Below are 15,297 nucleotides of genomic sequence, written 5' to 3'. Positions count from 1 at the left end.
GGTAATAAGGTTCATTACAACCATCTGGACTTTCAAATATGCAGTCCCTAACGAGAATCTCTACTAAAAACTGACTGAGTGGTTAGCTGCTAACTTCTGAATAAACACAGACTGTGCTTTTCGCCTGTATATCCACTGACACTATCCTTGCAGCTACTTAAAAAAACTAGAAACTGGAAAGGAAAAAAAAAAGACTAGAAACTGAAAATGAACTGAGGGCTTTGTACATTCTCACTAAGGGTTGAAAACTCTGCTGTGAAAATACATTCTTGGTCTGCAACCTCTCCCACTCTGCTGAGCAGTTTCTAAATCTTCTCGTACCTCTTGAAAAATCCTCTCATGCTCCTGACCTTACTACTTCCAACAGATTACCTGCTTTCCAAAGAGAAGAGTTCAGTAAGTAGTAAGGAATTACTCAACTTCCTTCCCTGAAACCAAAACTTACCCTTACCCGCACCTGTATTTACTTATTTCCTCTCCTCTCTGTAGTGTCCCTCAGCATACCCAAAGTCACGGGTGATTTTATTCCACTTTCTGTGGACTGCTTTTTTAAAAATTCTTACTCCTACTTTTACAACCTTTCCTTTCTTTTGCTTCCCTATGCCTTTGATGTAAACATGAGTGGGCTTGTGACCTGAGCTCCTTTAGTCTTTGTTTATATCCCCTGTATCTTCACAACCAAGACCTTACAAGTAGTCTACATTCATTTTCTTACTTCCCACTTACTCTCAAAAAACTACAAGTTCTGTTGCATGTCCATCATTCCCCTGACAGTGCCTTCTACTGTTACCGGCCACCTGTTGATCATCAAACCAGTGTTCAATTCTTATCTTCTATAACCTTTCCAACATTTATTTTTTTATCCTCACCGAGGACTTTTTTTATTGCTCTTAGAGAGACAGACATAGAGAAGCATTCATGTGAGAGAGAAACATCAACCGGTTGCCTCCTCAAAAGGGACCCAACCAGAGATTGAACACACAACCTGGGTATACGTGCCTTGACTGGGAATCAAACCCACAATCTTTCAGCCTATGGGACAATGTTCCGACTGAGACAATAGGCCAGGGCTCCAACATTTTATATTACAGATTCAGCACCCTCCCCCCCGACTGCCAAACTCCTTGTCTGCCTTGGCAACACCATAATTACCCTTCCACCCTGAAATTCCCCATTAAGTCTAATCCCAGTCCTGTCTTCTCTCTTTTTTCAGTTTTTCCTGGCAATCTCACCCATGCTCTTAGCCAAAATTCTGATGGCTCTGCTCTCTACTTCCATTGAAACCCATTTTCTATAATACAGGCAATAATTTCTTAAAGCACAGATCACATCATGACACTCCTGTGCCTAAAATCCCTCATTGTTCCTAGTCTGAGGGATAAAATAACCTGCCTGACTGTTCATCCTTTGACTTCATCTGCCTTTTCAGCCTCATCTACAGGCATTCGCTACACCTAAATTACAAAAATACCTTCCCTACCATGCCCTCCTATACTTTTCTTGCCTTTTCTTTTCTCTCATTTTCCTCCCTTTCTTCCCCAAGTTAAGTCCTAACTGCCCTTCAAGACTTTCAAGACTCATATTAAATCTCATTCATATTCAACAAATATTTATTGAAAGCACCCTGTTTCAAATGTCGGTCTGAAGGCTGAAGTATTAACTGAGACAAAGCCCTGTTCTAACATCGATTTCACTAAGGGACTGGAGACAGGAACGGGATATGCAGAAAACAAAGCGGGGCAAGGTGGAGACAGGGTTTGTGGGATGGCGCACTGACGTTTGGTGATGGACGATTCAGGGAGGCCCATGCTTCTGCTGAGTCTGTCACTAGCTGAGTTAGGTGCTCTCTGCACGTGCTCTGTTCATGAAGAACAGATGCTAGATTACTTGCTGGGCTCCTCTGATAGTCTGTAACTCCCTGAGGGTGGAGACTTTCATCTGGGCATTCCCATTTTCTAGCACATAATCATTCTAAGGAAATGTACTGTGCCAACACTGTACAGGGTGGAAAGATAAAGCCACATAAGTGCTCAAATTTTTTTGTAATAAATTAATACATATTTGAAATTATGAGTTAATAGAAAAACTTCAAATGTAAAAATTTAACTTCGTACTTAATAGCTTAATACTACATCAAATACTAAAACAAGGATAAAGAATCTAACAAAATATCATAACTACATAGTAACATATTCTTGAATTATGAATGCTAGGTAAGTACTGATTAAATAAACATTTCATATGAGACATGTAATTTGCTTTGCATTTGAAAACACTTCTGGAAGAATGAATTCTAAAGGTGTGTAAATGTTATGGAGAAGTATCAATAAGAGACTTTTGCAAGGAGTTGGGAAGTAGATAGCGTGGGCAGAGTGAAAGCATGTGGCACAGCTTTGTAGATGTAAATGTACTGGTTTATTTGTACAGGTATTTTATTTACTAATTAAAGACAGAAATAAACTAAAGAATCATGGTATTTTATCATGAAAAACCATAATCATGTTGCTGTTAACCTCAATGGAGAAACAAGGGCAAAGTTAGAAATGAAGAAGTAAAGTTTTTATCTTTTTAAATGCCCATATTTTCAGATCCTTTTTGCAAATTTTAGGAATTTAAATAAAAATACACTAAAATTCCCTAACCATGATCAATTTTCTTCTCACTATTTTTCTTGTTTTTACTTTTTCAAATTATATAAAATTACAGAAAGTTTATAAAATTGAAAAATATATGTACATATACACAGATTATACATAACTCTACTACTCTAAAACTACCATGAGTATAATCTTATCAAATTGCTTTTATTCACTTATTATAAATATTTCTCAAAGATATTACAGCGTTTGTAATGATTTTTTTATCGCAGCTGTATAATATTTCACCTCACAGATGGCTAATAATTTATTTTACCATTCTCTTATTTTTGGGCACTTTGGTAACTCCTAGTTTTTACTATTATATGCTGCATTAATCATCTCCCAGCTATTCACTTATTTCCTTTGCTCTTTCTGTAGGACAGATTAACAGCCGTGGGATTACTGGCTTAAAGGGTATGAACATTTTTATGGCTTGGAAAAAATCACGCCAATTCATAATGCCATTAGCAATGTATATGAATACTCACACTACTGCATCTTTGCCAGCATGAGCATTATCACTTATTTTTTCCCATTAACTCACAAATTTAACACTGCGCTTAACTGTTTCAATTTGCATTTGTTTGCTACCTGGGTTCAAAATTTCCAATTTTTAGTTAGAAAGATGACACTGCTACTTCAGCAAGAAACCATATTGAGCATAAGTCAATGGTTGAAGACTGTAAAAATAAAATAAAAAATAAAATCTTTAAGAAAGTTAATCAATCATCACATGAGTAACCATTATTGTGCTCCATGGTAATTAGGCATTAATGGCAAGCAGTTCACATGAGTGGCCATTAAGACTAGTATTTACACATTGCCAGATAAAGCATTCTTAGATTATGGGGGAAGCTTGGACCAAGTAGAGCTATAAACTCTTCTTATGTTCTCATAAAGGTCTCTTAATCTGAAAACAGATGTGACCCAGAAAACAAGTTTTGTTTTCGTTTTTTTTCCTGTCTTAGTCCGTGCAGCCTCTCTTAAACTGAGCACCCAGTAAAGGTAATAGGCATTGTTCATTTAGTTTGGCTGAAGGTGGCCTAACACTTACTCTACTGAGAATCAAAGACAAGATCAAGTCAGATATTATCAAAGAAATGGCCACCAAACCCCTTGCTTCTTCTATGACTACTGCTCAAGTGAAGGATCTAGGTTTCCAGCGAGACTGCTTAAGAGCTTTGAATCATTGCCATGTCCTTTTCTGCAGAGGATAAGAAGGGGCTTGAGGCACAATCCTTCTCCCATTTTTCCAGTCAACCTTCCTAACTAACAGAGGAGTGATCTGGGTAATTGGATTTAAGACACTGCCCTCTGCCAAACATCTTTCTCCCAACATTGTCCAAGTTTCCATGAATTAAAGATGCTTTGATGTTTCTAGGTACGTAATTCTTAGATAAAGAAGAAAGGTGGGAGTGCGAAAGATTTAAGAAGACTCACACTCTACAGTGATGATTAATTTACCAGCCTGGTTTTATAGAATACTTAACTCTAAAGCATGCAGAGAATAGAAATAAGAATTCCAATATAGAGAGGGCATAGGGAGAAGCAAAAAGAGTTAAGTCATTTTGGGTTGCTTTTCAAATGCAGAGCCGAGGACACTACACTACGGAAGAATAGGCATGGAAAAGGTCAATATTATGACAATAAAAGTTTATGTTTTTATAGACCTTGGGAGTTTGCAAAGCACATTTTCACCAATCATATTAATGTTCACAACAACCCTGCACTGAAACTGAGACCCAGAGATATTAAGTAACTTACCCAAAGTCACACAGGTAGTAAGTGGCAGAGCCAGGACTCGACCCAGGTCTTCTGATTCCTCCTGTGCATTTCCAGCTCCCCTGGAGCTGAAGCAGGGGCAAAAAGGGAGGTGGAAGTAATTTGCCCAAGACCAGCCTTGCCCTTTCCCCTTCATTCAAAGGCCAAGCAGAGCAGACATTTAACTCTCAGTGACCCCATTCATCAAATTCTTTCAGGATAAAGCAGTCGGAAAATGTTTCTCAGCCTCAGGCCCAAGAATGGCAATAAATAGCAAACAATGTCGGAACTATTTTTGGCTACACTTTTGTCATTTATGTGAAACTTATTGGAACCTCAAGCATAGTAATGATTTCTCATTTCAGAAAGTAAAACTTACTCTTATAATTGATATTATTTAAAGCAGTTTGTTTAAAAATTTTTGTTTTGCAGTTTCAGGCAAACCTTTTAAATTACACCATTTAAAAAATCATCTTGAGAAATGTTTAAGAATCAAAATACCAAATCTATTTTTAACATACTCTATGGTCTTTTTTTCCCTATCTTAATCATCTTCCCCCTGTGATTCTTTTCCTTTTTTATCCTTACCCGAGAACACTTTTCATTGCTTTTACAGAGGGAGGAAGGGAGAGAGTGAGAGTGAGAGAAACACAGCTGTGAGAGGGAAACATCGATTGGCTGCCTTCTCATACAGGCCCTACCAGAACCAAACCCACAACCTGGGTATGTGCCCTTACCAGGAATCAAACCTGTAACCTTATGATCTATGGGATGACATTCCAACCAAGTCATACTGGCCAGGGCTCAGTGATTATTTTCATTAAAGCAATTATGAATGGACAGAATAATCAGTCTTTTCATAGCCAATTTAAAATATTTTCAGCAAATTAAAAAAAAATGTGTGCATCTTCTTGAGATGTCTTTTTCAAGATGTAAATCTTATATTCCTTTCCAAGATATATCTAAAATGATTTTAATGTAGCTATTTATAATTTATTTTCTATAACAAAATTTAGAATTTCCAGTCCTAGTTTCTCGAATAGTTCCATAATTTTTCTCAGGAATTTACATATTTTAATTTCTCATTTTAACTAAGTTTGTAACATATTTAATGAGAAATTTGTCTTTTCTTTGCCTACTTCCTAAGAATTGAGGCTACAATTTAAGTGGACTGAGCATAGGACTAATTTCTTTTCATTTCTAGAGGGTTTTCTAATCGGCTCCAATACATCTCAGTCTCCAATAGTCTTTCCATTTATGAGAACTACTACCAGTAGGGCCAGGTGCTACGGAAGCATTAACCCTAATCAGGGCCTATAAAGGACCAACCAGGCATATCATTTAGTTCTTCCAAAAGGTTTTAGAGGCTCTGTTTAACCAGACTTCATTTGAGCATCAGTCATCTCATCTCATCTGAGATGAGACATATGCAACTTAAGAGTTAAAAGTCACTTGTTACTTTTAAGATGGAAAAAAGAGGGCAAACTGACATAAAAAAAATTAAATGAAAGAGGAAAAGGAAAAAGAGGAGGAGCCTCTTTTGCAAAGATAAAGAAGAGCAGAAGGGAAGGGGAATACAAAAAAAGAAAAGAAAAAGGGTTTACCTAGAACAGAAAAAAAAATTTGAATAAGTACTAATACTCACAAGCTTTTGATATGTCTCCCTTTTCCCTTTAAGTTGTCAATTCTGTATTTTAAAAATCTAATTAAGTCTAACATTCTTTGGGTACTGATGTTCAAATTCAGGGATCCTTAAAAATAAAGTTTATATTATCTGATCACCTTATGAAGAAAAAATATATTAGTGTGTTTTCCCTACATTATTTAAGCCTTACTTACTTATCTTTTCAAAATAAAATGCTCTTTATATTCTCTTTTTTAAAGATTATTTACTTATTTATTTTTAGACAGAGGGGAAGCTAGGGAGGAAAGGGAGAGAAACATCAATGTGCAGTTGCCTCTTGCACACTCCCTACTGGGGACCTGGCCCACAACCCAGGTGTGTGCCCTGACTGGTAATTGAACTGGTGACCCTTTCGTTCACAGGCTGGAGCTCAATCCACTAAGCCACACCAGCCAGAGCTCTTTATATTCTCTTAAATCATTTGTTATATGGTACCAAAAATGGTTACTGACATTAAAAAAAAAAATCACAAGTCCAAAAATTTTAGAATTTGAACCATACAGAAACAGAATTAAACTGGCTTTGAATATCTTACTTTGTATTACAAGGTCTTTGTTAATTAAGCATGCCCAAGAGGGTTGACCCTAATTTCCCAATCAGATGATCTGGAGAAAAAATGAGCATTCTTTAGGTAAGACAAAAATGCCAATAAAAGGTAGTTAACATTAATACTAGTTCATAATGTTGGCTTTTCCACTTACTTTCCTCACTCTATCCCATTCATTTAACATGCATAACAAAATTCTGTCAGGAACCATGCCAACAACAGTTCCCAGAACAGAACCACCGCAGTTTGATGGAGGCCTTATTAATATGCATTAGGTGGCTTCTAGAAGGAGGAAAATATATCTTTTTCTTCTATATTATTTTAATTCCTTGGGTATATAGGTCAATCTATTTTCCAAAGTAGCTTTGTTACAAAAAGCACTAAGAAAATTTGTTGAAAAACTATCATATTAAACTGTCAACTAGAATTTGATGTCTGAAGAGCTCATCAATACTAAAGGTTACCATCTGGACTATGTGAATCATTCAACAAACAATTACTGATCTCCTTCTACTGCTTCTGCTACCAAACCAGTTCATGTGCTCACTTAAAATTCAGATTCTCTCAAGCACTAAAAGAGACAGTACATATAGCATTTACCTACTGCTTATTTAGACAGTTTCTTTGCACTTACACTAGCTATTATCCAATCACAAACACTGCCCTTGTTCATAAGTGCTTGGAGAGGGCATGTTTCTTAAAATGAGTTTTTTCCCCTTCAGAACTCTCAAGTAGATTGTGGAATTAGATTCGAGATTATCAAGTCTGTTATTTTACCAGGAAAATAAAAATAGGAGATCTAGAGCAGTTAAATACAAGAGTTTGATCTCTAGAAGGCCTTTAGTAAATTAAAACAATACCATTGAAAGGCTTCAGAACACATTGTCCTAGCAGAAAAAGAGCTAATGATGACACAAAATAGAATTTCAGGTCTTTGTGGAGTACTCTTCTTTATTTAACAAAGCTCACACACCCAGTGGAATTAACTTGCTTTGACACTTTCTTTTTATTTAGTAGCCAATGCTAGCTTAACAAAAGAAAAAAGATTTCAGATTTTGCTTTAGACTATTGAAGAAGAATCAATACAAAACCACAAACGACTAAAGCGCCTTACTGCTGGAACATCTAAATAATACCCCGTGGGCGTGAGGTGAGAATTACAGAAAAAGGCGGCAATATTATAAAAGCTATGATGGGAGTCTTCACAAAAGCCAATTTCTAAAAGTTAAAAAGTTTCCAGAATCAGGGTTAAAATGAAAGGACTAGTGAGTTGTATATAGTCACATGTAAAATAAAAGCTTCATTTTATTTGTATGTAACAAAACACTATAACTAATGGCAAAAGTTCTCAGAAGGGACATACAATTTCAGGAATATATTTTGTCCTCTATTCCCAGATAGGTAAAGATTCTTGGGACATGCCTGAGGGAAAATTAACTTTTATATACTTCTTATAAAATAAAAATATCTGATTATATTATTAATAAGAAGTTTGGAATATCTAAAACTATACATTCTAAAGATAAATCTTCACCCTATTTTAAAGATGGGACATTTGAAATTTAGAAAGAAGTTAAGGAGAAAGCTAAAACAAAGCATCTTCTAAAGACTTTCTACATAACAAGTTCTATACAGAAAAATAAAAAAAAGAGTTCCCTGAACAAATAAGTCTGTGAAACAATATCCACTATCTCTCTCTCTCTCTCTCTCTCTCTCTCTCTCAGAGATTTAAAATACATATTAATCTATTTCTGGCTTAAAGAAGTCCTGTGATCAAAAAGTACTTAATTTTTTTAACCCAGCATTTTTCAAATTTATTTAACCATGAAGCATAACTAATGTTCTCAGAACATTTTAGAAAGCCCTGAGCTAGATGGACTAGGCATGAAAAAGTATGTACAAAAAAAATAATGATTCTTATGACAGTCAAATCTGCTTAACTGGAACCTCTGCATTATGTTAACTCTTAATAAACTGTATTGTTTTAAGGCAAATAAAATGTACTCACTGTTGTAGTACCTCCTTTCCCTTCTGAATGGAGCTCTCAGCCAATGACAGGCCACTAAGGGAGTTATGTCAAGCCAAGGTGTAAAACTCTTCCCAATAATTTCCAAGTTTAATGGAACTGGAAGTTTTGTAACATCAGAGTATTTCTCATAAGGAAACAGACCAACTCCATTCTTTTCCTAGAAGTGTGATACTGAAGCCTAGTGCACGTGATTCTAGAACAAATAGCATAGGTCCAATAAAGTCCAGGGATTAGGATCAGTGGGAAAGGTAGTCCATTAAATCAAAAGATGCCACCCACGCAGGTGTGTCTAACCTTTTGGCATTTCTGGGCCACACTGGAAGAAGAAGAGTTATCTTGGGCCACACATTAAATACACAAACACTAAATTTAAGATTTTGTGTTGGGCCACATTCATAGCCATTCTGGGCCGAAACTAAAACAGAGTTGTGTATATTTGTTTTTTTGTAATTTAAGAAGGCTGCTTCTTCAGATTTATAAAAAATCTTTAAAATATACTGACATGAGTATCTAGTCAAGGCACAACTCAATTTATAAGATTAACTTTGGGGGGAACAAAGAAATAAAATAAAATGAAAATGTTCCTCAGATTCATTTGTTTTACTACTTTATTTCCTGTATAATGAGTATATTAGCAAGTCTATTGCATATACATATGCAAAGGAATGGTAAAATACAGCATAGTTTGAAATTACGGTTTTAAAAGTCCTGGTAAGTGAAGTGAATTTATACTTAGAAAAGAACAAACCTTGGGTCTACTGAATCAAGATGTCCCAGGGAGTACAAGCTTGCCTGACAATCCCAGCCCCCTTTAGCTCTACATCTCATCCATGCCTCCTTCAAACTACTTTGAAAGAAAAATCAAAAGCACCATGACTTTAGTTCTTAATCAACACCATAATTCAGGAGTCCATACTACAGGCTGCCGTTAGTAAAAGGGTGGCTCAGAAGATAAAAGATTAACATGATGTCCACTGGCATTATTCATGTCTACAAAACAAGAATGCTGTGATTTTTCAGTTATGCTAACTTGGGACTTCATACTAAATAATTTAAGGCTTAAATTGTTTTCATAAACTGTAATTAAAGTTAGAAACAAAACTGAGTCATCATTAAAATAACTTTAAAAGAAAGCACATCTTAGCTAATACCCTGCTATGTTATTTCACTTTGGGAGTTTTTTCACCTTCAGAAGAAAAGGATGATGAAATAATAATCTAATCTGTACTTTCACTGTTCAATAAAGGAAAACTAAGATTATCCAGAAATCTTTTAAAGATATTTCTATATACATTTCCTCTGAATAGATTACAATATATTGTTATCAGATAATGAAATTCAAACAGTACTTTTCTACAGGTCCTAACATAGCATATTGCTTTCTTCTTATTAACTGAAATGGTGAAATAAAATGTCTCTATTGAATAATGTAGCCAGATCAAAACTAGATCTCAATATTTTGGTAATTATCTGTTACATTTAGTTATCGCAAACTAAATTTGGGCTTCAGGAGGTAGAAACGGGCAGAATCTAAGGTGACACCTCTCTGTATATGGTGTGCATTAATGAACTACCACTTCTCCCTCTGTGTCAGCAGCTTTCCTCCCACCAGGAAAGCCTTTTAGTACAATCCACAACCTGCTGTGGGGATTGGGAAAGCCTGGGGAATAGATGAAGAAATAAATAAACCACATCAAATACAACCAAACTTTATTAAAATGAAGCTAAAAGATATTGCATAAAAGCCTCACAATTCCACTGCTCAAGGTTTAAAAATTATGTTTTAAATGGAGCTCAACTAACTGCGCAGTTTCATTTTTATTTACTCTGTTTGCTGCAAAACAAAATCAACAGTGCCCATGTGGCCATCTTTGAAAGGGAAGTTTCCCCAAATATGTATGGTAGAAGAAATGTATTTTAGTAACCTTAATCACATTATGTTTTCAATGTAGAAATTTAAGTATGGCAAATTATACCCACTAATTAATTTATTAATGGGAATTTATCAGCAAAGAATGAAAATCCTTCTAAAATAGGTACCTGGACTTTTTACTAGGTACTAATTGGCCGAACCTCACTGCTACATAATTCTAATTTTCCTATGAAGTTATGGTTTCTAAAATGATTGTCCTTTTTCAATACCTATTATTTTCTTTGAATATCAAATACAAATAAAGACAGCCCAACATTTTCACTATGTGATTAAAAGTATGGTTGCAATACATCTAGGATGCATTTTAATTCATTAATTTCTGTTTCACAACTCTCAGTGTCCTTCCTCAGTAAATAAGTTATGGTTTATTTTGATTACATGTTTCTTTTAAAATATTTTATTAGTGGTAGAACAGTTTATGGATTTTTATGAACCATAATTGAATTTGAAAAGGTAACTTCCAAAATGTGCTTACTAAGATATCCTTATAAAATAAATTTTGTACAAAGTTACTTCAAAAGTAAACTTCCAGACTGATATTTCTTTTCTTAAAGTATGCCAAAATTGAAATATACATATTATAATTCTTTTTTAAAAAACAGAATCTAAAACATCCTACAAATAAATTTTACTGTTTAAATAAATAGTTAAGAACTTCTTAAGTAGATAAAATTCATTAAGTCATACTTTTTTCTTTCATATTAATTTTATCTTTAAACTGTGGTGGAAAGACCTATAAACGTTATTTAAATTAAAACTTCAGTAAACAAGATTTTCACCATTTCTATTCTGTTTTAAAGCTTCAAATAGTATGAATAAAGACTCCAATGAGATATTTAAGTTTGTTTCACATAACTGGAACTGGAACTTTCTTCAAACTTCCTGCAGGGGGAGGAAATTTGGGGTTTTATCTACAAACATGCATGCCTGACCGAGAACAGGGCCTGACACCTAACAGATGTGAAATGAGTATTTGTTGAATAAATGAGTACTTTACAGAAAAACAGGATAATCATCGGGACGATAACAATCATCTGTTACTTTCCAGAATTACTGTCCATAATGTGTATGTTAAGGTCTTAGAACTACCATTTTCTATACAGTAATATTTTTTCTAGTTGAAACAACAGCAAACAATAATCATTTCCTGATACCAAGAAGCAAATACCATGAAATTTTGAAAAGAACATTTAGAAACTAGCATGTTCTACAACATTTCTTAGGGCATAAAAGTCTCAAAGGAACTCAAGTCATAAATGTACTTGGAGAATCAGGACTTGACAGTGTGTTTTTCAGGTTTAGAAAAGCAATTCAGAAGCAACACCACACCAAAAACACAAAAGCTTTGTCTGAGCAGCAGCACCAGCAGGTTTACAGTAATTCCAAATTGCCCACGGTGTCTTTTTACTGCATTTCTGGTATAGGTTTTAGAGTTAAGAGAAACCAATTTGGAAGGGGACTGTAGGGAACATAAATAGCAGGTTTTCTTTGCTCCCAATGTTTTCTCATACAGTAGTCAGAAATATAAAATAATACACAGTAAAGTTTTCTCCCTATATAATTTTACAGAGACTCCTAGTGCTTCAGCTACTTTAATAAAATAAGGAAAATTCTACAATGTTTAAAGACCTTTGAAAAACAATTAGGGCATTTATCCAGTTCAGAATGAGCTATGAAACTCACATGTGATAATTAGAGTTCACTATAATAAAGACCCTAAATTTAAGACAGAATATTTTATGATAGCTAAAAGAACCAGGTGAAATCTAGATAGAAAAAAAATAAAAAGTAACTTACCACAAAGTTTAGTAAATTATTTTAGAGGAAATAAAGTATTTAATCAGAATGAGAATAGAAATTTTTGCCATCTAAAATATCATCACTGAGTGAGCATGTCTGGAAATAAAAGGGTACATCCAGATAGAAAAGGAAAATAGATATTTTATATACAGACAAAATTAAGGCAAATAATTCCTAAACTTCATAGAAAATATTGATACTCAGATTTAAACTGTTAACTAAATTTTTATTTTAATATTCCATATAAAAGACTATTAACTTAGTCGCTGAGTATCTTAGTATTTCATGCTTTTTATTTAATGATTTATCCTTACACCTTTAAGACACAAAACAGGCAACTGATTTCTATAAAGGCTTTTGGCTTACATATAGGATTTTGGGGTTTTTCCACAAACTACTAAAAAAGTCTTCAATACACGATCATTGCTACATTTAGGAAAACAAGAGGTTTTCCAAAATCTTGTGCCAATAACAAATATAATCCTTAATAAAATATACAATATCATTTTAAAATGAAAAATCATAATACATATATATATAGCGCAAGAGCTAAAATGAAAAAAAATACACAATCTGTAGTGTGAGTAAATAATTGTCCTAAGGCTTCTAACAACTTCACTGCACCTTTACAGCCCTTTAATTTTTCTAGTATAACTTACCAGTTGGAGCTACCTCCTTATTGATATAGTAAATGTTTTGTTTTTGACTAACTTCAAACCTGTTACAGTCCCCCAGTCACACAAAGAAGAAGTGCTCACACACCCAAACATTAACACTCTCAGAGGCTAAGAGAATTCTACACTAACTCTACATTAAATATACTGACAGCTGCATAGACTTTTCCTTAGGGGCTTTTTAGGTATTTTTTTTTTTAATGGACATGGGTGAAGCTACATTAAGCTGGTGGCTTCTATACATCAAGAAGAAGATGCTTCTACAACTAAGTCCGTTATACATGCAGATAAGGAATAAAGGACAATCTTATCCTCAATAATGATGTTCATGACCCCAAAATTTTGTTATTTTAATTTATGTGAAATTATAAAACATAGGCAATCACTTGATTATTTGTAAGTAGGAGAAAGAAATACCAGGATCTCCAAAAGTCTTAGTGAGTCTATCCTGCATCAACCTTCCTGAAAAATATTTCAAGCATCTAATAAGATTTTTAAAAGATTAAAAAGACTTGGAAGATTTTTAAGTTGACTATAGAAAAAGTAAATATGTAAAAAAAAATAGCACAATGCACATGTGAGCATTCACAAAGGGGTAGGAAGATTATGAATATATTGCAGTGGTTCAGATCAAATCCCTACATGGGCTGTGACATCTGATAAAGTTATTGTCCAGCTGAGTTTAGACAGATCTAAAACCAATGGAAAAGCAGTAAGGATTATGAGGATGGGGGGAAGGACAGAGAGGAAAAGTCACTGACTGTGGAAAGAAAATCATCACTTCAGTACCAAACACCTTTTGAATGGAAGAGCTACAGTGAGGAACAACAGAGGTGCTCCTCACCTACGGCCACCCTGGAACAGATAAAGGAAGTAGAGAAGAAATGAAGAAAACAAATTTCTCTTTAAGGAGAAAAGAATATAATTACTCTCTTATTAAATCTCTAAAGAATAAAGAGAAAACTAAACATGAAAATTCTATTTTAACCGCTGACGGGAATGGCTAAAAACATTTGGAAGCACATGACAAGGAGTAAACCAGGACTGAACTCCTAGAAATACAGACTCAATAAATAATTACTTATACTATAAAAACAGATTAGGATGTAAGTATTAATAGAAAAAAATGCAAATAGCCATCATGTGGGAATCTAAAGGGCAAAAATTCAGGCACAGCAAGTTTCTCAAGAGAAAAGATGTTAAGTTAGATATTGATGATATTTCTTCAGGCTTTTAGGAAAAAAATAGGTAACTTACAGAAAACCGTTAGTGATATTAGTGATATAGTGATAAATTATCTAGGAAATAATAGTTTTTCTAGAATAAAAATATAAAGAATCAAGATCCATGGTCCAAAATGTTATTATAGCTACAAGGTTTTTTGTTGTTTATCTTTTGGGGGCTGGGGCATGACACTGAAGTCATGACAGAAAAATGTAAAAAATCAAAATTAAAATAAACTAAAAGCAGTTAAAGAGAAAATGTTTATGCTTCAGTGATGAAATTACTGTCTAGATGATAAAATTTTCTAGTACACTTTAATATTTTATGGAAATAGCTACAGATTAGGCTTCTAATGACAAGTGTATTAACAGCTACCTACTGATTGGAGAAAGACCATTTTAAAAGATACCAAACTTTTTTTTTTCAGAGCAAGGGGAAGGGAGGGACAAAGAAAGGGAGACAAACATTGATGTGAAAGAGAAACACCCATCTGTTGCCTCTCATACGCAACCCATCTGGGGACCGAACCTGCAACCTAGGCATGTACCCTGACTGGAAATGAAACCAGGGACCTTTTGCTTTGTGAAACGATGCTCAACCAACTGAGCCACATGGGTCAGGGCTTCATTCCCCCCCCCTTTTTTTTTCCTTAAAGAGAGTAAGGGAGGGAGAAAGGGAGAGAAACATTGATTGACCAAACTAATTTTAATTTGCTTCGTCTTCCTGTTTTGGATGAAATGTAGTTGAGAATCTATTATCAAGTCACATAAATCCTGAATAAAATGGACTCCATGAAACCAGTACATTCTAAATTATATCGTCAAAATTGGCTCATAGCTTCAACATAACATTTGGCATAAAAATAATCAAATAATTATTAAACATTTATAGTTAATCTGTACATATACATATATAAATATGCGTGTAGTACATGCAGTGTGAATTCACATACACTTTGAAGTGTTTTTCTTAATTTTACATGTAACTAAAATAAAGAATATACATG

At 34.3% G+C, this 15,297-nt stretch overlaps 1 protein-coding gene across 4 annotated transcripts in view; it reads right to left on the bottom strand.

Annotated features, from left to right (window-relative positions):
• Nucleotides 1-15,297, bottom strand: part of TDRD3 (tudor domain containing 3) — a 184,473-nt gene that overhangs the window by 23,478 nt on the left and 145,698 nt on the right. For 2 of the 4 annotated variants that reach the window (XM_037038695.1, XM_037038694.1), the window contains exon 13: nucleotides 4,404-4,489. The exons of the other annotated variants lie outside the window; for them this stretch is intronic. In XM_037038695.1, the coding sequence (XP_036894590.1) occupies nucleotides 4,404-4,489 (86 nt within the window). The remainder of the gene's footprint in view (nucleotides 1-4,403; nucleotides 4,490-15,297) is intronic. 4 annotated transcript variants of the gene reach the window in all.

This window comes from Sturnira hondurensis, unplaced genomic scaffold (genome assembly GCF_014824575.4).
Source record: "Sturnira hondurensis isolate 20B ecotype Veracruz unplaced genomic scaffold, ASM1482457v3 Scaffold0024805, whole genome shotgun sequence".
NCBI lineage: Eukaryota > Metazoa > Chordata > Mammalia > Chiroptera > Phyllostomidae > Sturnira > Sturnira hondurensis.
The sequence above is the reverse complement of the archived record's forward strand: the minus strand, read 5'-3'. Positions and strand labels throughout refer to the sequence as shown.